Here is a 21,209-nt window from a genome sequence, read left to right as displayed (position 1 = left end):
TTGTTTTCACACCTTGAGCCAGGGGTGAACCCTGAAATCTAACCCTGCGCGGAGCTCCGTGACCATGGGTAGAAGGTGCGACTTCTTCCCCTTGAAGCCTAACATCTGCAAATGTCACAAGCATCAGTAAAACTGGTGTCTGGAGGCTGGAATTAGGCCCAAGGCCTTGCAGGCCTTGTTCAGTTACTGTGAAGGAGATAAATACTCTTTACTGAGTATGTGAAGTGTTTTGTTTACACACAAACAGCCAGGGGTGAACCCTGAATTCTCACCCTGCGCGGAGCTCCATAACCCTGGGTAGAAGGTGCGACTTCATCCCCTTGAAGCCTAACACCTGCAAATGTCACAAGCATCAGTAAAACTGGTGCCTGGATGCTGGAAACACACCCAAGGCCTTGCAGGCCTTATTCTGATACTGTAAAGGAGTTAAATACACTTTCCTGAGTATGTGAAGTGTTTTATTTTCACACCTCCAGCCAGGGGTGAACCCTGATATCTCACCCTGCGCGGAGCTCCATACCCTTGGGTAGAAGGTGCAACTTTATCCCCTTGAAGCCTAACACCTGCAAATGTCACAAGTATCAGTAAATTGGTGCCAGGAGGCTGGAATTAGGCCCAAGGCCTTGCAGGCCTTGTTCTGATACTGTGAAGGAGTTAAATACACTTTACTGAGTATGTAAAGTGTTTTGTTTTCACACCAACAGCCAGGGGTGAACCCTGAATTCTCACCCTGCGCGGAGCTCCATAACCTTGGGTAGAAGGTGCAACTTCATCCCCTTGAAGCCTAACACCTGCAAATGTCACCAGTATCAGTAAAACTGGTGTCTGGAGGCTGGAAACACACCCAAGGCCTTGCAGGCCTTATTATGATACTGTAAAGCAGTTAAATACACTTTCCTGAGTATGTGAAGTGTTTTATTTTCACACCTCAAGCCTGGGGTGAAGCCTGAAATCTCACCCTGCGCGGAGCTCCATGACACTGGGTAGAAGGTGCGACTTCATCCCCTCGAAGCCTAACACCTGCAAATGTCACAAGTATCAGTAAAACTGGTGCCAGGAGGCTGAAAGTAGGCCCAAGGCCTTGTAGGCCTTGTTCTGATACTGTAAAGGAGTTAAATACACTTTCCTGAGTATGTGAAGTGTTTTGTTTTCACACCTTGAGCCAGGGGTGAACCCTGAAATCTAACCCTGCGCGGAGCTCCATGACCCTGGGTAGAAGGTGCGACTTCATCCCCTTGAAGCATAACACCTCCAAGTGTCACAAGGATCAGTACAACTGGTGCCTGGAGGCTGGAAACAAACCCAAGACCTTGCAGGCCTTGTTCTGATACTGTAAAGCAGCTAAATACACTTTCCTGATTATGTGAAGTGTTTTGTCTTCACACCTGCAGCCAGGGGTGAACCCTGAAATCTCACCCTGCGCGGAGCTCCATAGCCCTGGGTAGAAGGAGATACTATGTCCCCTTAAACCTGTAATTTTCAAAATGTCATAAAAAGAATAAATCAAGCGCCTGGAGGCTAGAAATGGGCCCGAGACACTGAAGTCTTGGATCTGATAATGTAAAGGGCTTTGTGTACCTTTTGAGTGAAGTTTTTTTTCCCACCTCCAGCCGAGGGTTAAATCCTGAAATATTACCCCAATCGAAGCTCCATAGCCCTGTGTAGAAAAAGTGACTTCGTCCCCTTGGACCTAAAATGTTAGTACTTTTTTTTTTATTTTTGTATCAAACATTGTTAAAGGGGTGACTGGAGGCTAATAAAATGGACCAGATACTGTGAAGGACATTATTTCATTTTTGGGCGAAAAAAAAATAAAAAAATAAAAATATATGTATTATATTATTATTGCGATTTTTTTTTTTATTGGGGCCCATCTCCAGCTAAGGGGGAAAACCTGAAATATTACCCGAAGCGGAGCTCCATTGCCCTGGGTAGAAGTAGTGCCATGGTCCCCTTGAACCAAAATGCCAACAAAAGAATAAATAAATAAAAAAAAAAGTACTAAAACAGGTGCTTAGAGGCCCAGAGGGTCCCGAAATCGGTCACGATCGATCACAAAAAAAATGAGGATCCCACACCCCATGGCCCTGCATGGGAACTCTATTTTACTGACTATTAAGCCCCCACGGAGTGGGGGCTTACAGCGCCCGAGCGGGAGACAAAAGTTAGAATTAGCGCGGCCGATCCGCCGCCCGGCCATCTGGTCGCTCAGCTCCGAGGGCCATCTGGTCGCGCAACTCGGCGACCAGATGGCCGGCCGCGCTCCCGGCGCGGCTAACTCTAACCTTTGTCCCTCGTCCGTGTTCTGTAAGCCCCCACTACGTGGGGGCTTAATAGTCGAGGGAGAAATGACCGGCCCTGGGCCGGGCCAAACTCGCCTTGGGTCCCCAGTACAGGGCTCTAGGATGGCGGGCCCCTGGGCCGGCCTATACCCGCCTTAGGTCCCCAGTTCAGGGCTCCAGGATGGCGGGCCCCTGGGCCGGGCTATACCCGCCTTAGGTGCCCAGTACAGGGCTTCAGGATAGCGGCCCCATGGGCTGGACTGGGATGAACGCGCCCCTGGACCCCCATGCCGGGGCTCCAGGAAGGCACCCTGGCCCCGGGACAGTGCCTTGCATGGCAGGGTGGCTGCGGAGAATTTCCCCTGATGCACCCCTCACTCGACCCGCTGTGGGCCTAGAAAGCAGCCCTAGCGCATAGACACAGCTCTCCCATGACATCGTGGTCGGCTCTTAAAAGAGCCTTTGGGTTTTGTTTTGTTTTTTCCGTGGGCAAGCCGAGTGTTTACCCGCCGAATCCGTAGAGGGTGCGACCCTGACGCTTCAGGGCGTAGACCACATCCATGGCGGTGACGGTCTTCCTCTTGGCGTGCTCGGTGTAGGTGACGGCGTCCCGGATCACGTTCTCCAGGAAAACCTTCAACACCCCGCGGGTCTCCTCGTAGATGAGGCCGAAGATGCGCTTGACCCCGCCACGGCGCGCCAGGCGGCGAATGGCTGGCTTGGTGATGCCCTGGATGTTGTCCCGGAGCACCTTGCGGTGCCTCTTGGCGCCGCCTTTGCCGAGCCCCTTCCCTCCTTTACCGCGTCCAGACATGGTCTCCTGTCGGTGCTGTGACTGAGCAGAAATGAGGGCCGCGGCCAGCGGCGGCTGCTTATATGGAGGAGCTGTGCCGGACCAGCTAGGGCGCTGCAAGCGGCCCACGTGACTCAAAGGATGGCGAGGGAGCCCGCCCCGGACCGCCCTCTGCAGGGAGCGGGGGCTGGAGCGGCCGTTGCCGTTTGAAAAAGAGCGCGCTCCCAGCCGCCTCTTTGTCGTGGGCTCTGCAGCTGCCGCCGGGGCATAGATCACAGTCAAGCACACACACACGCGCCTCCCTTCCCGGGCCCCCACTCGTCACCGCGGCCCGCCTAACCCTGGCGCTCGGTGCCCGCTCCCACCATGAACAGAAGGCTCTGAAAAGTGTTAATGGAGCAAACAGGTTAACGGCCTCGCCGGCAGCACCCAGCTGTGTGCGGCCGCCCGCCACCCCGTAACACTGTCCACATGTCACGCCCGGTTGTGGCAAGTCTGTAAACTGCCCCTATTAAAATGTACATTTTTTTTTTTTTTTTACAAAAACATTATTATTGTGGGCCTCAAGCTAGGTTTTGGGACGGGGGCCAAGATCTACGTGTACGTCCGAGGGCTTGTGCATGCCCTCCTATGTAGCGACGGTGCGGGCGCTGCCGCAACTATGAAGCCGCCAGAGTAACACCTTGGCCACGGATACGCTCTTTGATGGAGTCTGTGGTTGGCCCTGAAAAGAGCCTTTGTGTTTAGGGTGCGTTTCCACGGTGGTCTGCGGGCCTTTACTTGCTTGCTTTGCCCCCTGCCTTGTGGCTCTCGGTTTTCTTGGGCAGCAGCACGGCCTGGATGTTGGGCAGGACTCCTCCCTGGGCGATGGTGACTCGGCCCAGCAGCTTGTTCAGCTCCTCGTCGTTGCGGATGGCCAGCTGGAGGTGTCTGGGGATGATGCGGGTCTTTTTGTTGTCCCGGGCCGCGTTGCCGGCCAGCTCCAGGATCTCAGCGGTCAGGTACTCCAGGACTGCAGCCAGATAGACTGGGGCACCGGCGCCCACCCTCTCGGCGTAGCTTCCCTTGCGGAGCAGCCTGTGCACACGGCCCACGGGGAACTGGAGCCCGGCTCTGGAAGAGCGTGTCTTGGCCTTAGCGCGGGCCTTTCCTCCTTGCTTTCCGCGTCCAGACATGGCGATCGATGCAGGGGCTCACTCACACAACAGAGAGAATAGTACTGCTGTTCTGCGGGACTCCGGCGATATAAAGACTTCGGGCGCTTCTGATTGGTTGACAGCTAGGCTCTGATAGTTCTTCTCATTGGAGGGAGGAGGGCTTCCTTTTCACCAATCAAAGTTCCAGTACCGCATTACAAAGGGAAGTGGGGGCCCTGCCTGAGCCTGCCAATGAGACGGGAGAGCAGAGAAGCAGCTACTTTACACGGCCAGCCTATAAATACAAGTGCCGGGCTCGCCTGCCTTATTTCTCTCGGCTCCACAGGAAGCGGTGCAGATTGTCGACCATGCCTGAACCAGCCAAGTCCGCGCCGGCTCCCAAGAAGGGCTCCAAGAAAGCGCTCTCCAAGCCGCCCAAGAAGGACGGGAAGAAGCGCAAGAGGAGCAGGAAGGAAAGCTATGCTATCTACATTTACAAAGTGATGAAGCAGGTGCACCCGGACACCGGCATCTCCTCCAAGGCCATGGGCATCATGAACTCCTTCGTGAACGACATCTTCGAGCGCATCGCCGGGGAGGCTTCCCGCCTGGCCCACTACAACTCGCGGCGCACCATCACCTCCCGGGAGATCCAGACCGCAGTGCGTCTGCTGCTGCCCGGAGAGCTGGCCAAGCACGCCGTGTCCGAGGGCACCAAGGCCGTCACCAAGTACACCAGCGCCAAGTAAGGCTTCGAGGCGCATCCCCAACTAACACAACGGCTCTTTTAAGGGCCACTCACGTCCTCCCCTAAGAGCTAATGTGCTTCATTTATGACCGGAGAAAGAAGTGTTTTAAACGGTAATGTTGAGCGCACAAGACCCGCTCTCACGGGGCTTGCTGCAGACCGAGGAACGATGGAGCAGGCAACCCGTTTTAATAAGCATGTTTATATGAATGAGCCCTCTTTGGGACCAAGTGTCACACAAGCACTGTAATGTAACGATGACGTTAAATAAAGCCCACGCGGAACTCGCACGGCTGCCCCCGGGCTTATTGTTTCCTGCGACCAGTTTTAGTGTGTGCGGGTGTCACGTTGTGTTTGTACTTTAAGACCAGGGGCAACGGCTAACATCCGCCCCAGGGCAAAGGCTCCCGAAATCGGGACACATAAACCCGATGTACAGATGCCCCACAGCGCTGGCTTGTGACAAGCGGATCCCAGCACGACCCTCTACCCAAACAAAGCGCTTTATTAATTGAAGAGGTGGCTGTGCACACCGAGTGCTCTGATTTCCCAGTGCCGGTATAAGTTTCCCAGTGCCGGTATAAGTTACCCAGTACTCGGGGTACTCTCAGCCAGCCCACCCACCCACACCTGTAGAACATGGCAGATAAGAGAAGCTCGTAGGTGACAGGGTGGTAGCCCTTAAAAGAGCCGTTGTGGTGGTTGTTCGGGTCGGTGTCTCCTTAGGCCCTCTCGCCTCGGATGCGACGGGCCAGCTGGATGTCCTTGGGCATGATGGTCACCCTCTTGGCGTGGATGGCGCACAGGTTGGTGTCCTCGAAGAGCCCGACCAGGTAGGCCTCGCTGGCCTCTTGCAGGGCCATGACGGCGGAGCTCTGGAAGCGCAGGTCGGTCTTGAAGTCCTGGGCGATCTCCCTCACCAAGCGCTGGAAGGGCAGCTTGCGGATGAGGAGCTCGGTGGACTTCTGGTAGCGGCGGATCTCGCGGAGAGCCACAGTGCCGGGTCGGTAGCGGTGAGGCTTCTTGACTCCACCGGTGGCAGGGGCGCTCTTGCGGGCAGCCTTGGTGGCCAGCTGCTTGCGAGGCGCTTTGCCGCCGGTGGACTTGCGGGCTGTCTGCTTGGTGCGGGCCATGGCGGGAGCGGTCTCTCTCAACGACGAGCGAGGAAGAATGGAGTTCGAGCAGGCAAGAGCCCTATTTATGCACTCGAAGACGGAGGGCTGCTCTGGTTGGCTGAAGCGACCGCCCCAGGTTTGAAAACAGCCCGCGGTGTGCAACGATTGGCTACTCAACCGGAGGCTGTAGCCTGCCTCTCCAATGAGCTGTGGAGAAAAAGACACCCTCCGATTGGACGATGTACGTTGGAGCCGAAGCCCGCGCTTCGGTCAACCTTTGTCTCCGTGTCCATCCACTCATTTGTAGTCACACGAACCACTCGCCCCCGATCAACTGGGCGAGGAGACCAGGATGTTTTAAGTGTACCGCCCTTGGTCACCCTGGAACACGCCGCCGTTGACTGCGCTCGATTTCACGTTCACAATCGTCTGCTTTATGCAGACACCACTTCGAGTCTGCCCGGATACAGTGAAAGCACCAAGGCACACGTTATCTCACATTTATTATAAACTGAGGTCTAATAACTCCCAGACCCCCTTCTTTCTTTGTTATAAAGATTCCAATCCACGCAGCACCAAAAGAGCCGTTCATATGACCAAGATCACACACGGCACTCGCGTGTGTAAAGGTGCGCTAGGGATTTACTGTGCCGTTTATTATTATTGAGAAGTGTGCACGCGGGGTGAAAGGGTGGGGGTGAACAAGCTCTCTTCTAGACCGGGTGGATGGCTCTTAAAAGAGCCGTTGTGTTTGCAGTGTCTCGGTGCAAGCCCTTACTTCTTCTTGGGCGCTGCCTTCTTGGGCTTGGCTGCTTTGGGCTTGGCTGCCTTGGGTTTGACTACCTTGGCAGGGCTTTTCTTGGCCACTTTGGGCTTCGCCGCCTTGGCTTTCGCTGGGCTCTTGGCAGCCTTCTTGGCGGGGGCAGCCTTGGGCTTCTTGGGGCTCTTTGCTGCCGCTGGCTTCTTGACCTTCTTCGGGCTCTTCTTGACCCCCGCGGGAGCCTTTTTGGGCTTCTTGGCAGCAGGGGCAGCTTTCTTGGCCGCTGGTTTCTTGGTCTTGGCGGCCGCCTTCTTGGCCGCCTTCTTGCCCTCCAGCTGCTTCTTGTTCACCTTGAAGGATCCGGAGGCCCCGGTGCCCTTCAGCTGGGCCAGGGCGCCTTTGCTGACCAGGCTCTTGACGGAGGCCTTGACCCGGCTCTTGTTCTTGTCCACATCGTAGCCCTCGGCGATCAGCCCCTTCTTCATGGCCGACAGGGAGACTCCCTTCCTCTCGGCAGAGGCGGTCACCACCTTCAAGATCAGATCGGCCACGCTGGGGCCGGAAGGCTTCTTGGCCTTGGAGGCCCCCGCTGTCTTCTTCTGCTGCTTCTTCTTGGGGGCGACCTCAGCGGGAGGCGCCGCGGCGGCTGGAGCGGTTTCGGCCATTGCAATGCAAGTCTCGGCGCGGGCGCTGTCACAGAACAGAAATGTCCCTCTCGGCCCGAGCCCCGTGAATATATACAGGGAGGAGCCAGCCTCTGATTGGTCGCGAGCAGACAGGGCTCTGCGAGGCACACTCGGCTCTCTGCTCCGAGCTGACTTTTGTGTTTCCTACCTTCCGATTATCCACGTTTTAAAGCACAATCAGTTAAACACGCGCTTCCACACATGTATGACCAGGAGCCCAGCTTCGGCCCTCTCCCGGGCCTGCCCCCGTTTCGGATCCACCCCTCGTCCCTGGCTTGTGATCCGCGGGGAGACTCGGCGCTCCCCCGACGGCGGACGTCTCCATGCCTGAAATCCCGGGCTCCCGGCCCCTTTTCCCCGGTCCACTCTCGCCTCCTGCGGCCGGGAGCGGCGGCCCGCGGGAGGGAGGGGGCTCCTGCAGGGAGCGGGCCCTGCGGCGTCACAGTGGGGCTGCGGGGGCCGCGGGGAGCGCGTTCTGGAACGGGCCGAAGTAACACAGGGCTCCGCCGGCCGAGCGCGGGGTGGAAACAATGCCAAGATCAGATCGGCCACGCTGGGGCCGGAAGGCTTCTTGGCCTTGGAGGCCCCCGCTGTCTTCTTCTGCTGCTTCTTCTTGGGGGCGACCTCAGCGGGAGGCGCCGCGGCGGCTGGAGCGGTTTCGGCCATTGCAATGCAAGTCTCGGCGCGGGCGCTGTCACAGAACAGAAATGTCCCTCTCGGCCCGAGCCCCGTGAATATATACAGGGAGGAGCCAGCCTCTGATTGGTCGCGAGCAGACAGGGCTCTGCGAGGCACACTCGGCTCTCTGCTCCGAGCTGACTTTTGTGTTTCCTACCTTCCGATTATCCACGTTTTAAAGCACAATCAGTTAAACACGCGCTTCCACACATGTATGACCATGAGCCCAGCTTCGGCCCTCTCCCGGGCCTGCCCCCGTTTCGGATCCACCCCTCGTCCCTGGCTTGTGATCCGCGGGGAGACTCGGCGCTCCCCCGACGGCGGACGCCTCCATGCCTGAAATCCCGGGCTCCCGGCCCCTTTTCCCCGGTCCACTCTCGCCTCCTGCGGCCGGGAGCGGCGGCCCGCGGGAGGGAGGGGGCTCCTGCAGGGAGCGGGCCCTGCGGCGTCACAGTGGGGCTGCGGGGGCCGCGGGGAGCGCGTTCTGGAACGGGCCGAAGTAACACAGGGCTCCGCCGGCCGAGCGCGGGGTGGAAACAATGCCAGGGAGCCCCCAGCCCGGCGCCTGCACCCTCGGCTGTGGCACCCACGGCTGGGGGGGGCGCAACCGGAGGCCTTTTACAAGCAGCGGGGCACGGCCCTGGCTCCGGCCTCGCATGCATCACCAGGCGGCCGTGTGCTGGCAGCTTCACATGCAGGCAGAGGGCATTCACTGCCGAGCGCCGAGCCAGAGGAGGCGGGCGCAGACTAAATAAAATAAATACAGTGACACAACGAAGGAAGGCGGCCGAGTTAGGCCTACATGTTTAAAAACACCCCAAGTGAGAGCAGAGGGTGGGAATGCACCTGAAATGGAGACCCCAGTACCGGCATGGAGGCACTCTACTGAGCTGATTTTTAAAGCTGGAGCTAGGTGTACGTCTGAGGTGACATCTGTAGACAGAGTGAGTTACTGTATGTCAGACGCTGAGCCTATGACCGGGGGGAGGCCCACTGCGGAACTGAATAGTACAGTACAGAGTGAGGCATGTGACTACAACTGTTCTACTGAGCCCTATCGCTGGAGTGGGGACCACTCCTGAATCCAATGGTATATCACGAGGGAGACCTGAGACCAGAAATGATATTCTGCGCCCTGTAGCCTGATCGAGGCCTGCTGCTAATTTGGACGGAGGTAGGGGAAGAAAACAGAACACTTCACATAGTCCAGAACGTACATGAACACCAGTCCCAGTATCAGATCTTAGCCTTCAGGATCTCAGGCCCATCCCTAGCTTCCAGGTACCTGTTTTAGTAATATGTGTGACATTTGGAGGTGTACAGCTTCAAGGGGATGAAGTTGCACCTTCTACACAGGGTTGAGGAGCTCCGCGCAGGGTGAGATTTCAGGGTTCATGCCTGGCTGGAGGTGTGAAAACAAAACACTCCACATAGTCACACCTCCATCCAGGGGTGAACCCTGAAATCTCACCCTGCGCGGAGCTCCATGACCCTGGGTAGAAGGTGCGACTTCATCCCCTTGAAGCCTAACACCTACAAATGTCACAAGTATCAGTACAACTGGTGCCAGGAGGCTGGAAGTAGGCCCAAGGCCTTGCAGGCCATATTCTGATACTGTAAAGGAGCTAAATACACTTTCCTGAGAATGTGAGGTGTTTTATTTTCACACCTCCAACCTGGGGTGAACCCTGAAATCTCACCCTGCGCGGAGCTCCATAACCCTGGGTAGAAGGTGAGACTTCATCCCCTTGAAGCTTAACACCTTAAAATGTCACAAAGTATCAGTAAAACTGGTACCTGGAGGCTGGAAACACACCCAAGGCCTTGCAGGCCTTGTTCTGATACTGTGAAGGAGTTAAATACACTTTACTGAGTATGTAAAGTGTTTTGTTTTCACACCAACAGCCAGGGGTGAACCCTGAATTCTCACCCTGCGCGGAGCTCCATAACCTTGGGTAGAAGGTGCAACTTCATCCCCTTGAAGCCTAACACCTGCAAATGTCACAAGTATCAGTAAATTGGTGCTAGGAGGCTGGAAGTAGGCCCAAGGCCTTGCAGGCCTTGTTCTGATACTGTGAAGGAGTTAAATACACTTTACTGAGTATGTAAAGTGTTTTGTTTTCACACCAACAGCCAGGGGTGAACCCTGAATTCTCACCCTGCGCGGAGCTCCATAACCCTGGGTAGAAGTTGCGACTTCATTCCCTTGAAGCCTAACACCTGCAAATGTCACCAGTATCAGTAAAACTGGAGTCTGAAGGCTGGAAACACACCCAAGGCATTGCAGGTCCTATTCTGATACTGTAAAGGAGTTAAATACACTTTACTGAGTATGTGAAGTGTTTTGTTTTCACACCACCAGCCAGGGGTGAACCCTGAATTCTCACCCTGAGCGGAGCTCCATAACCCTGGGTAGAAGGTGCGACTTCATCCCCTTGAAGCCTAACACCTGCAAACGTCACAAGCATCAGTAAAACTGGTGCCTGGATGCTGGAAACACACCCAGGGCCTTGCAGGCCTTATCCTGATACTGTAAAGGAGTTAAATACACTTTCCTGAGTATGTGAAGTGTTTTGTTTTCACACCTTGAGCCAGGGGTGAACCCTGAAATCTAACCCTGCGCGGAGCTCCATGACCCTGGGTAGAAGGTGCGACTTCTTCCCCTTGAAGCCTAACACCTGCAAATGTCACCAGTATCAGTAAAACTGGTGTCTGGAGGCTGGAAACACACCCAAGGCATTGCAGGCCCTATTCTGATACTGTAAAGGAGTGAAATACACTTTACTGAGTATGTGAAGTGTTTTGTTTTCACACCTTGAGCCAGGGGTGAACCCTGAAATCTAACCCTGCGCGGAGCTCCGTGACCATGGGTAGAAGGTGCGACTTCTTCCCCTTGAAGCCTAACATCTGCAAATGTCACAAGCATCAGTAAAACTGGTGTCTGGAGGCTGGAATTAGGCCCAAGGCCTTGCAGGCCTTGTTCAGTTACTGTGAAGGAGATAAATACTCTTTACTGAGTATGTGAAGTGTTTTGTTTACACACAAACAGCCAGGGGTGAACCCTGAATTCTCACCCTGCGCGGAGCTCCATAACCCTGGGTAGAAGGTGCGACTTCATCCCCTTGAAGCCTAACACCTGCAAATGTCACAAGCATCAGTAAAACTGGTGCCTGGATGCTGGAAACACACCCAAGGCCTTGCAGGCCTTATTCTGATACTGTAAAGGAGTTAAATACACTTTCCTGAGTATGTGAAGTGTTTTATTTTCACACCTCCAGCCAGGGGTGAACCCTGATATCTCACCCTGCGCGGAGCTCCATACCCTTGGGTAGAAGGTGCAACTTTATCCCCTTGAAGCCTAACACCTGCAAATGTCACAAGTATCAGTAAATTGGTGCCAGGAGGCTGGAATTAGGCCCAAGGCCTTGCAGGCCTTGTTCTGATACTGTGAAGGAGTTAAATACACTTTACTGAGTATGTAAAGTGTTTTGTTTTCACACCAACAGCCAGGGGTGAACCCTGAATTCTCACCCTGCGCGGAGCTCCATAACCTTGGGTAGAAGGTGCAACTTCATCCCCTTGAAGCCTAACACCTGCAAATGTCACCAGTATCAGTAAAACTGGTGTCTGGAGGCTGGAAACACACCCAAGGCCTTGCAGGCCTTATTATGATACTGTAAAGCAGTTAAATACACTTTCCTGAGTATGTGAAGTGTTTTATTTTCACACCTCAAGCCTGGGGTGAAGCCTGAAATCTCACCCTGCGCGGAGCTCCATGACACTGGGTAGAAGGTGCGACTTCATCCCCTCGAAGCCTAACACCTGCAAATGTCACAAGTATCAGTAAAACTGGTGCCAGGAGGCTGAAAGTAGGCCCAAGGCCTTGTAGGCCTTGTTCTGATACTGTAAAGGAGTTAAATACACTTTCCTGAGTATGTGAAGTGTTTTGTTTTCACACCTTGAGCCAGGGGTGAACCCTGAAATCTAACCCTGCGCGGAGCTCCATGACCCTGGGTAGAAGGTGCGACTTCATCCCCTTGAAGCATAACACCTCCAAGTGTCACAAGGATCAGTACAACTGGTGCCTGGAGGCTGGAAACAAACCCAAGACCTTGCAGGCCTTGTTCTGATACTGTAAAGCAGCTAAATACACTTTCCTGATTATGTGAAGTGTTTTGTCTTCACACCTGCAGCCAGGGGTGAACCCTGAAATCTCACCCTGCGCGGAGCTCCATAGCCCTGGGTAGAAGGAGATACTATGTCCCCTTAAACCTGTAATTTTCAAAATGTCATAAAAAGAATAAATCAAGCGCCTGGAGGCTAGAAATGGGCCCGAGACACTGAAGTCTTGGATCTGATAATGTAAAGGGCTTTGTGTACCTTTTGAGTGAAGTTTTTTTTCCCACCTCCAGCCGAGGGTTAAATCCTGAAATATTACCCCAATCGAAGCTCCATAGCCCTGTGTAGAAAAAGTGACTTCGTCCCCTTGGACCTAAAATGTTAGTACTTTTTTTTTTATTTTTGTATTAAACATTGTTAAAGGGGTGACTGGAGGCTAATAAAATGGACCAGATACTGTGAAGGACATTATTTCATTTTTGGGCGAAAAAAAAATAAAAAAATAAAAATATATGTATTATATTATTATTGCGATTTTTTTTTTTATTGGGGCCCATCTCCAGCTAAGGGGGAAAACCTGAAATATTACCCGAAGCGGAGCTCCATTGCCCTGGGTAGAAGTAGTGCCATGGTCCCCTTGAACCAAAATGCCAACAAAAGAATAAATAAATAAAAAAAAAAGTACTAAAACAGGTGCTTAGAGGCCCAGAGGGTCCCGAAATCGGTCACGATCGATCACAAAAAAAATGAGGATCCCACACCCCATGGCCCTGCATGGGAACTCTATTTTACTGACTATTAAGCCCCCACGGAGTGGGGGCTTACAGCGCCCGAGCGGGAGACAAAAGTTAGAATTAGCGCGGCCGATCCGCCGCCCGGCCATCTGGTCGCTCAGCTCCGAGGGCCATCTGGTCGCGCAACTCGGCGACCAGATGGCCGGCCGCGCTCCCGGCGCGGCTAACTCTAACCTTTGTCCCTCGTCCGTGTTCTGTAAGCCCCCACTACGTGGGGGCTTAATAGTCGAGGGAGAAATGACCGGCCCTGGGCCGGGCCAAACTCGCCTTGGGTCCCCAGTACAGGGCTCTAGGATGGCGGGCCCCTGGGCCGGCCTATACCCGCCTTAGGTCCCCAGTTCAGGGCTCCAGGATGGCGGGCCCCTGGGCCGGGCTATACCCGCCTTAGGTGCCCAGTACAGGGCTTCAGGATAGCGGCCCCATGGGCTGGACTGGGATGAACGCGCCCCTGGACCCCCATGCCGGGGCTCCAGGAAGGCACCCTGGCCCCGGGACAGTGCCTTGCATGGCAGGGTGGCTGCGGAGAATTTCCCCTGATGCACCCCTCACTCGACCCGCTGTGGGCCTAGAAAGCAGCCCTAGCGCATAGACACAGCTCTCCCATGACATCGTGGTCGGCTCTTAAAAGAGCCTTTGGGTTTTGTTTTGTTTTTTCCGTGGGCAAGCCGAGTGTTTACCCGCCGAATCCGTAGAGGGTGCGACCCTGACGCTTCAGGGCGTAGACCACATCCATGGCGGTGACGGTCTTCCTCTTGGCGTGCTCGGTGTAGGTGACGGCGTCCCGGATCACGTTCTCCAGGAAAACCTTCAACACCCCGCGGGTCTCCTCGTAGATGAGGCCGAAGATGCGCTTGACCCCGCCACGGCGCGCCAGGCGGCGAATGGCTGGCTTGGTGATGCCCTGGATGTTGTCCCGGAGCACCTTGCGGTGCCTCTTGGCGCCGCCTTTGCCGAGCCCCTTCCCTCCTTTACCGCGTCCAGACATGGTCTCCTGTCGGTGCTGTGACTGAGCAGAAATGAGGGCCGCGGCCAGCGGCGGCTGCTTATATGGAGGAGCTGTGCCGGACCAGCTAGGGCGCTGCAAGCGGCCCACGTGACTCAAAGGATGGCGAGGGAGCCCGCCCCGGACCGCCCTCTGCAGGGAGCGGGGGCTGGAGCGGCCGTTGCCGTTTGAAAAAGAGCGCGCTCCCAGCCGCCTCTTTGTCGTGGGCTCTGCAGCTGCCGCCGGGGCATAGATCACAGTCAAGCACACACACACGCGCCTCCCTTCCCGGGCCCCCACTCGTCACCGCGGCCCGCCTAACCCTGGCGCTCGGTGCCCGCTCCCACCATGAACAGAAGGCTCTGAAAAGTGTTAATGGAGCAAACAGGTTAACGGCCTCGCCGGCAGCACCCAGCTGTGTGCGGCCGCCCGCCACCCCGTAACACTGTCCACATGTCACGCCCGGTTGTGGCAAGTCTGTAAACTGCCCCTATTAAAATGTACATTTTTTTTTTTTTTTTACAAAAACATTATTATTGTGGGCCTCAAGCTAGGTTTTGGGACGGGGGCCAAGATCTACGTGTACGTCCGAGGGCTTGTGCATGCCCTCCTATGTAGCGACGGTGCGGGCGCTGCCGCAACTATGAAGCCGCCAGAGTAACACCTTGGCCACGGATACGCTCTTTGATGGAGTCTGTGGTTGGCCCTGAAAAGAGCCTTTGTGTTTAGGGTGCGTTTCCACGGTGGTCTGCGGGCCTTTACTTGCTTGCTTTGCCCCCTGCCTTGTGGCTCTCGGTTTTCTTGGGCAGCAGCACGGCCTGGATGTTGGGCAGGACTCCTCCCTGGGCGATGGTGACTCGGCCCAGCAGCTTGTTCAGCTCCTCGTCGTTGCGGATGGCCAGCTGGAGGTGTCTGGGGATGATGCGGGTCTTTTTGTTGTCCCGGGCCGCGTTGCCGGCCAGCTCCAGGATCTCAGCGGTCAGGTACTCCAGGACTGCAGCCAGATAGACTGGGGCACCGGCGCCCACCCTCTCGGCGTAGCTTCCCTTGCGGAGCAGCCTGTGCACACGGCCCACGGGGAACTGGAGCCCGGCTCTGGAAGAGCGTGTCTTGGCCTTAGCGCGGGCCTTTCCTCCTTGCTTTCCGCGTCCAGACATGGCGATCGATGCAGGGGCTCACTCACACAACAGAGAGAATAGTACTGCTGTTCTGCGGGACTCCGGCGATATAAAGACTTCGGGCGCTTCTGATTGGTTGACAGCTAGGCTCTGATAGTTCTTCTCATTGGAGGGAGGAGGGCTTCCTTTTCACCAATCAAAGTTCCAGTACCGCATTACAAAGGGAAGTGGGGGCCCTGCCTGAGCCTGCCAATGAGACGGGAGAGCAGAGAAGCAGCTACTTTACACGGCCAGCCTATAAATACAAGTGCCGGGCTCGCCTGCCTTATTTCTCTCGGCTCCACAGGAAGCGGTGCAGATTGTCGACCATGCCTGAACCAGCCAAGTCCGCGCCGGCTCCCAAGAAGGGTTCCAAGAAAGCGCTCTCCAAGCCGCCCAAGAAGGACGGGAAGAAGCGCAAGAGGAGCAGGAAGGAAAGCTATGCTATCTACATTTACAAAGTGATGAAGCAGGTGCACCCGGACACCGGCATCTCCTCCAAGGCCATGGGCATCATGAACTCCTTCGTGAACGACATCTTCGAGCGCATCGCCGGGGAGGCTTCCCGCCTGGCCCACTACAACTCGCGGCGCACCATCACCTCCCGGGAGATCCAGACCGCAGTGCGTCTGCTGCTGCCCGGAGAGCTGGCCAAGCACGCCGTGTCCGAGGGCACCAAGGCCGTCACCAAGTACACCAGCGCCAAGTAAGGCTTCGAGGCGCATCCCCAACTAACACAACGGCTCTTTTAAGGGCCACTCACGTCCTCCCCTAAGAGCTAATGTGCTTCATTTATGACCGGAGAAAGAAGTGTTTTAAACGGTAATGTTGAGCGCACAAGACCCGCTCTCACGGGGCTTGCTGCAGACCGAGGAACGATGGAGCAGGCAACCCGTTTTAATAAGCATGTTTATATGAATGAGCCCTCTTTGGGACCAAGTGTCACACAAGCACTGTAATGTAACGATGACGTTAAATAAAGCCCACGCGGAACTCGCACGGCTGCCCCCGGGCTTATTGTTTCCTGCGACCAGTTTTAGTGTGTGCGGGTGTCACGTTGTGTTTGTACTTTAAGACCAGGGGCAACGGCTAACATCCGCCCCAGGGCAAAGGCTCCCGAAATCGGGACACATAAACCCGATGTACAGATGCCCCACAGCGCTGGCTTGTGACAAGCGGATCCCAGCACGACCCTCTACCCAAACAAAGCGCTTTATTAATTGAAGAGGTGGCTGTGCACACCGAGTGCTCTGATTTCCCAGTGCCGGTATAAGTTTCCCAGTGCCGGTATAAGTTACCCAGTACTCGGGGTACTCTCAGCCAGCCCACCCACCCACACCTGTAGAACATGGCAGATAAGAGAAGCTCGTAGGTGACAGGGTGGTAGCCCTTAAAAGAGCCGTTGTGGTGGTTGTTCGGGTCGGTGTCTCCTTAGGCCCTCTCGCCTCGGATGCGACGGGCCAGCTGGATGTCCTTGGGCATGATGGTCACCCTCTTGGCGTGGATGGCGCACAGGTTGGTGTCCTCGAAGAGCCCGACCAGGTAGGCCTCGCTGGCCTCTTGCAGGGCCATGACGGCGGAGCTCTGGAAGCGCAGGTCGGTCTTGAAGTCCTGGGCGATCTCCCTCACCAAGCGCTGGAAGGGCAGCTTGCGGATGAGGAGCTCGGTGGACTTCTGGTAGCGGCGGATCTCGCGGAGAGCCACAGTGCCGGGTCGGTAGCGGTGAGGCTTCTTGACTCCACCGGTGGCAGGGGCGCTCTTGCGGGCAGCCTTGGTGGCCAGCTGCTTGCGAGGCGCTTTGCCGCCGGTGGACTTGCGGGCTGTCTGCTTGGTGCGGGCCATGGCGGGAGCGGTCTCTCTCAACGACGAGCGAGGAAGAATGGAGTTCGAGCAGGCAAGAGCCCTATTTATGCACTCGAAGACGGAGGGCTGCTCTGGTTGGCTGAAGCGACCGCCCCAGGTTTGAAAACAGCCCGCGGTGTGCAACGATTGGCTACTCAACCGGAGGCTGTAGCCTGCCTCTCCAATGAGCTGTGGAGAAAAAGACACCCTCCGATTGGACGATGTACGTTGGAGCCGAAGCCCGCGCTTCGGTCAACCTTTGTCTCCGTGTCCATCCACTCATTTGTAGTCACACGAACCACTCGCCCCCGATCAACTGGGCGAGGAGACCAGGATGTTTTAAGTGTACCGCCCTTGGTCACCCTGGAACACGCCGCCGTTGACTGCGCTCGATTTCACGTTCACAATCGTCTGCTTTATGCAGACACCACTTCGAGTCTGCCCGGATACAGTGAAAGCACCAAGGCACACGTTATCTCACATTTATTATAAACTGAGGTCTAATAACTCCCAGACCCCCTTCTTTCTTTGTTATAAAGATTCCAATCCACGCAGCACCAAAAGAGCCGTTCATATGACCAAGATCACACACGGCACTCGCGTGTGTAAAGGTGCGCTAGGGATTTACTGTGCCGTTTATTATTATTGAGAAGTGTGCACGCGGGGTGAAAGGGTGGGGGTGAACAAGCTCTCTTCTAGACCGGGTGGATGGCTCTTAAAAGAGCCGTTGTGTTTGCAGTGTCTCGGTGCAAGCCCTTACTTCTTCTTGGGCGCTGCCTTCTTGGGCTTGGCTGCTTTGGGCTTGGCTGCCTTGGGTTTGACTACCTTGGCAGGGCTTTTCTTGGCCACTTTGGGCTTCGCCGCCTTGGCTTTCGCTGGGCTCTTGGCAGCCTTCTTGGCGGGGGCAGCCTTGGGCTTCTTGGGGCTCTTTGCTGCCGCTGGCTTCTTGACCTTCTTCGGGCTCTTCTTGACCCCCGCGGGAGCCTTTTTGGGCTTCTTGGCAGCAGGGGCAGCTTTCTTGGCCGCTGGTTTCTTGGTCTTGGCGGCCGCCTTCTTGGCCGCCTTCTTGCCCTCCAGCTGCTTCTTGTTCACCTTGAAGGATCCGGAGGCCCCGGTGCCCTTCAGCTGGGCCAGGGCGCCTTTGCTGACCAGGCTCTTGACGGAGGCCTTGACCCGGCTCTTGTTCTTGTCCACATCGTAGCCCTCGGCGATCAGCCCCTTCTTCATGGCCGACAGGGAGACTCCCTTCCTCTCGGCAGAGGCGGTCACCACCTTCAAGATCAGATCGGCCACGCTGGGGCCGGAAGGCTTCTTGGCCTTGGAGGCCCCCGCTGTCTTCTTCTGCTGCTTCTTCTTGGGGGCGACCTCAGCGGGAGGCGCCGCGGCGGCTGGAGCGGTTTCGGCCATTGCAATGCAAGTCTCGGCGCGGGCGCTGTCACAGAACAGAAATGTCCCTCTCGGCCCGAGCCCCGTGAATATATACAGGGAGGAGCCAGCCTCTGATTGGTCGCGAGCAGACAGGGCTCTGCGAGGCACACTCGGCTCTCTGCTCCGAGCTGACTTTTGTGTTTCCTACCTTCCGATTATCCACGTTTTAAAGCACAATCAGTTAAACACGCGCTTCCACACATGTATGACCAGGAGCCCAGCTTCGGCCCTCTCCCGGGCCTGCCCCCGTTTCGGATCCACCCCTCGTCCCTGGCTTGTGATCCGCGGGGAGACTCGGCGCTCCCCCGACGGCGGACGCCTCCATGCCCGAAATCCCGGGCTCCCGGCCCCTTTTCCCCGGTCCACTCTCGCCTCCTGCGGCCGGGAGCGGCGGCCCGCGGGAGGGAGGGGGCTCCTGCAGGGAGCGGGCCCTGCGGCGTCACAGTGGGGCTGCGGGGGCCGCGGGGAGCGCGTTCTGGAACGGGCCGAAGTAACACAGGGCTCCGCCGGCCGAGCGCGGGGTGGAAACAATGCCAGGGAGCCCCCAGCCCGGCGCCTGCACCCTCGGCTGTGGCACCCACGGCTGGGGGGGGCGCAACCGGAGGCCTTTTACAAGCAGCGGGGCACGGCCCTGGCTCCGGCCTCGCATGCATCACCAGGCGGCCGTGTGCTGGCAGCTTCACATGCAGGCAGAGGGCATTCACTGCCGAGCGCCGAGCCAGAGGAGGCGGGCGCAGACTAAATAAAATAAATACAGTGACACAACGAAGGAAGGCGGCCGAGTTAGGCCTACATGTTTAAAAACACCCCAAGTGAGAGCAGAGGGTGGGAATGCACCTGAAATGGAGACCCCAGTACCGGCATGGAGGCACTCTACTGAGCTGATTTTTAAAGCTGGAGCTAGGTGTACGTCTGAGGTGACATCTGTAGACAGAGTGAGTTACTGTATGTCAGACGCTGAGCCTATGACCGGGGGGAGGCCCACTGCGGAACTGAATAGTACAGTACAGAGTGAGGCATGTGACTACAACTGTTCTACTGAGCCCTATCGCTGGAGTGGGGACCACTCCTGAATCCAATGGTATATCACGAGGGAGACCTGAGACCAGAAATGATATTCTGCGCCCTGTAGCCTGATCGAGGCCTGCTGCTAATTTGGACGGAGGTAGGGGAAGAAAACAGAACACTTCACATAGTCCAGAACGTACATGAACACCAGTCCCAGTATCAGATCTTAGCCTTCAGGATCTCAGGCCCATCCCTAGCTTCCAGGTACCTGTTTTAGTAATATGTGTGACATTTGGAGGTGTACAGCTTCAAGGGGATGAAGTTGCACCTTCTACACAGGGTTGAGGAGCTCCGCGCAGGGTGAGATTTCAGGGTTCATGCCTGGCTGGAGGTGTGAAAACAAAACACTCCACATAGTCACACCTCCATCCAGGGGTGAACCCTGAAATCTCACCCTGCGCGGAGCTCCATGACCCTGGGTAGAAGGTGCGACTTCATCCCCTTGAAGCCTAACACCTACAAATGTCACAAGTATCAGTACAACTGGTGCCAGGAGGCTGGAAGTAGGCCCAAGGCCATGCAGGCCATATTCTGATACTGTAAAGGAGCTAAATACACTTTCCTGAGAATGTGAGGTGTTTTATTTTCACACCTCCAACCTGGGGTGAACCCTGAAATCTCACCCTGCGCGGAGCTCCATAACCCTGGGTAGAAGGTGAGACTTCATCCCCTTGAAGCTTAACACCTTAAAATGTCACAAAGTATCAGTAAAACTGGTACCTGGAGGCTGGAAACACACCCAAGGCCTTGCAGGCCTTGTTCTGATACTGTGAAGGAGTTAAATACACTTTACTGAGTATGTAAAGTGTTTTGTTTTCACACCAACAGCCAGGGGTGAACCCTGAATTCTCACCCTGCGCGGAGCTCCATAACCCTGGGTAGAAGTTGCGACTTCATTCCCTTGAAGCCTAACACCTGCAAATGTCACCAGTATCAGTAAAACTGGAGTCTGAAGGCTGGAAACACACCCAAGGCATTGCAGGTCCTATTCTGATACTGTAAAGGAGTTAAATACACTTTACTGAGTATGTGAAGTGTTTTGTTTTCACACCACCAGCCAGGGGTGAACCCTGAATTCTCACCCTGAGCGGAGCTCCATAACCCTGGGTAGAAGGTGCGACTTCAAACCCTTGAAGCCTAACACCTGCAAACGTCACAAGCATCAGTAAAACTGGTGCCTGGATGCTGGAAACACACCCAGGGCCTTGCAGGCCTTATCCTGATACTGTAAAGGAGTTAAATACACTTTCCTGAGTATGTGAAGTGTTTTGTTTTCACACCTTGAGCCAGGGGTGAACCCTGAAATCTAACCCTGCGCGGAGCTCCATGACCCTGGGTAGAAGGTGCGACTTCTTCCCCTTGAAGCCTAACACCTGCAAATGTCACCAGTATCAGTAAAACTGGTGTCTGGGGGCTGGAAACACACCCAAGGCATTGCAGGCCCTATTCTGATACTGTAAAGGAGTGAAATACACTTTACTGAGTATGTGAAGTGTTTTGTTTTCACACCTTGAGCCAGGGGTGAACCCTGAAATCTAACCCTGCGCGGAGCTCCGTGACCATGGGTAGAAGGTGCGACTTCTTCCCCTTGAAGCCTAACATCTGCAAATGTCACAAGCAT

General features: G+C 55.7%; 6 protein-coding genes across 6 annotated transcripts; all 6 read right to left on the bottom strand.

The window, feature by feature from the left end:
* Positions 1–2,725: 2,725 nt before the first annotated feature.
* Positions 2,726–3,096, bottom strand: LOC146799940 (histone H4-like). The gene has a single exon (XM_085620851.1). The coding sequence runs from the start codon at positions 3,094–3,096 to the stop codon at positions 2,785–2,787; it is 312 nt and encodes a 103-aa protein (XP_085476977.1). The 3' UTR covers positions 2,726–2,784.
* A 2,561-nt stretch (positions 3,097–5,657) lies between these two features.
* Positions 5,658–6,674, bottom strand: LOC146799939 (histone H3). Its single transcript, XM_085620850.1, has one exon. It carries the CDS (start codon positions 6,090–6,092, stop codon positions 5,682–5,684), a length of 411 nt encoding a protein of 136 aa, XP_085476976.1. The 5' UTR covers positions 6,093–6,674; the 3' UTR covers positions 5,658–5,681.
* A 127-nt stretch (positions 6,675–6,801) lies between these two features.
* Positions 6,802–7,797, bottom strand: LOC146799938 (histone H1.3-like). The gene has a single exon (XM_085620849.1). It carries the CDS (start codon positions 7,497–7,499, stop codon positions 6,849–6,851), a length of 651 nt encoding a protein of 216 aa, XP_085476975.1. The 5' UTR covers positions 7,500–7,797; the 3' UTR covers positions 6,802–6,848.
* Positions 7,798–13,725: 5,928 nt separating this feature from the next.
* On the bottom strand, positions 13,726–15,589 carry LOC146799937 (histone H4-like). The gene has a single exon (XM_085620852.1). The coding sequence runs from the start codon at positions 14,094–14,096 to the stop codon at positions 13,785–13,787; it is 312 nt and encodes a 103-aa protein (XP_085476978.1). The 5' UTR covers positions 14,097–15,589; the 3' UTR covers positions 13,726–13,784.
* A 1,068-nt stretch (positions 15,590–16,657) lies between these two features.
* On the bottom strand, positions 16,658–17,674 carry LOC146799936 (histone H3). The gene has a single exon (XM_085624025.1). The coding sequence runs from the start codon at positions 17,090–17,092 to the stop codon at positions 16,682–16,684; it is 411 nt and encodes a 136-aa protein (XP_085480151.1). The 5' UTR covers positions 17,093–17,674; the 3' UTR covers positions 16,658–16,681.
* Positions 17,675–17,801: 127 nt separating this feature from the next.
* LOC146799935 (histone H1.3-like) lies at positions 17,802–18,797 on the bottom strand. The gene has a single exon (XM_085624024.1). The coding sequence runs from the start codon at positions 18,497–18,499 to the stop codon at positions 17,849–17,851; it is 651 nt and encodes a 216-aa protein (XP_085480150.1). The 5' UTR covers positions 18,500–18,797; the 3' UTR covers positions 17,802–17,848.
* Between the last annotated feature and the right edge of the window lie 2,412 nt (positions 18,798–21,209).

This window comes from Triturus cristatus, chromosome 8, assembly GCF_964204655.1.
Source record: "Triturus cristatus chromosome 8, aTriCri1.1, whole genome shotgun sequence".
In the NCBI taxonomy this organism is placed as follows: domain Eukaryota; kingdom Metazoa; phylum Chordata; class Amphibia; order Caudata; family Salamandridae; genus Triturus; species Triturus cristatus.
This window is presented reverse-complemented; position numbering and strand designations above follow the sequence as displayed.

What these genes read in the sequence shown, in the direction of transcription:
- LOC146799940 (XM_085620851.1), bottom strand. Translation starts at nt 3,096, where the DNA reads ATGTCTGGACGCGGTAAAGGAGGGAAGGGGCTCGGCAAAGGCGGCGCC.
- LOC146799935 (XM_085624024.1), bottom strand. Translation starts at nt 18,499, where the DNA reads ATGGCCGAAACCGCTCCAGCCGCCGCGGCGCCTCCCGCTGAGGTCGCC.
- LOC146799939 (XM_085620850.1), bottom strand. Translation starts at nt 6,092, where the DNA reads ATGGCCCGCACCAAGCAGACAGCCCGCAAGTCCACCGGCGGCAAAGCG.
- LOC146799936 (XM_085624025.1), bottom strand. Translation starts at nt 17,092, where the DNA reads ATGGCCCGCACCAAGCAGACAGCCCGCAAGTCCACCGGCGGCAAAGCG.
- LOC146799937 (XM_085620852.1), bottom strand. Translation starts at nt 14,096, where the DNA reads ATGTCTGGACGCGGTAAAGGAGGGAAGGGGCTCGGCAAAGGCGGCGCC.
- LOC146799938 (XM_085620849.1), bottom strand. Translation starts at nt 7,499, where the DNA reads ATGGCCGAAACCGCTCCAGCCGCCGCGGCGCCTCCCGCTGAGGTCGCC.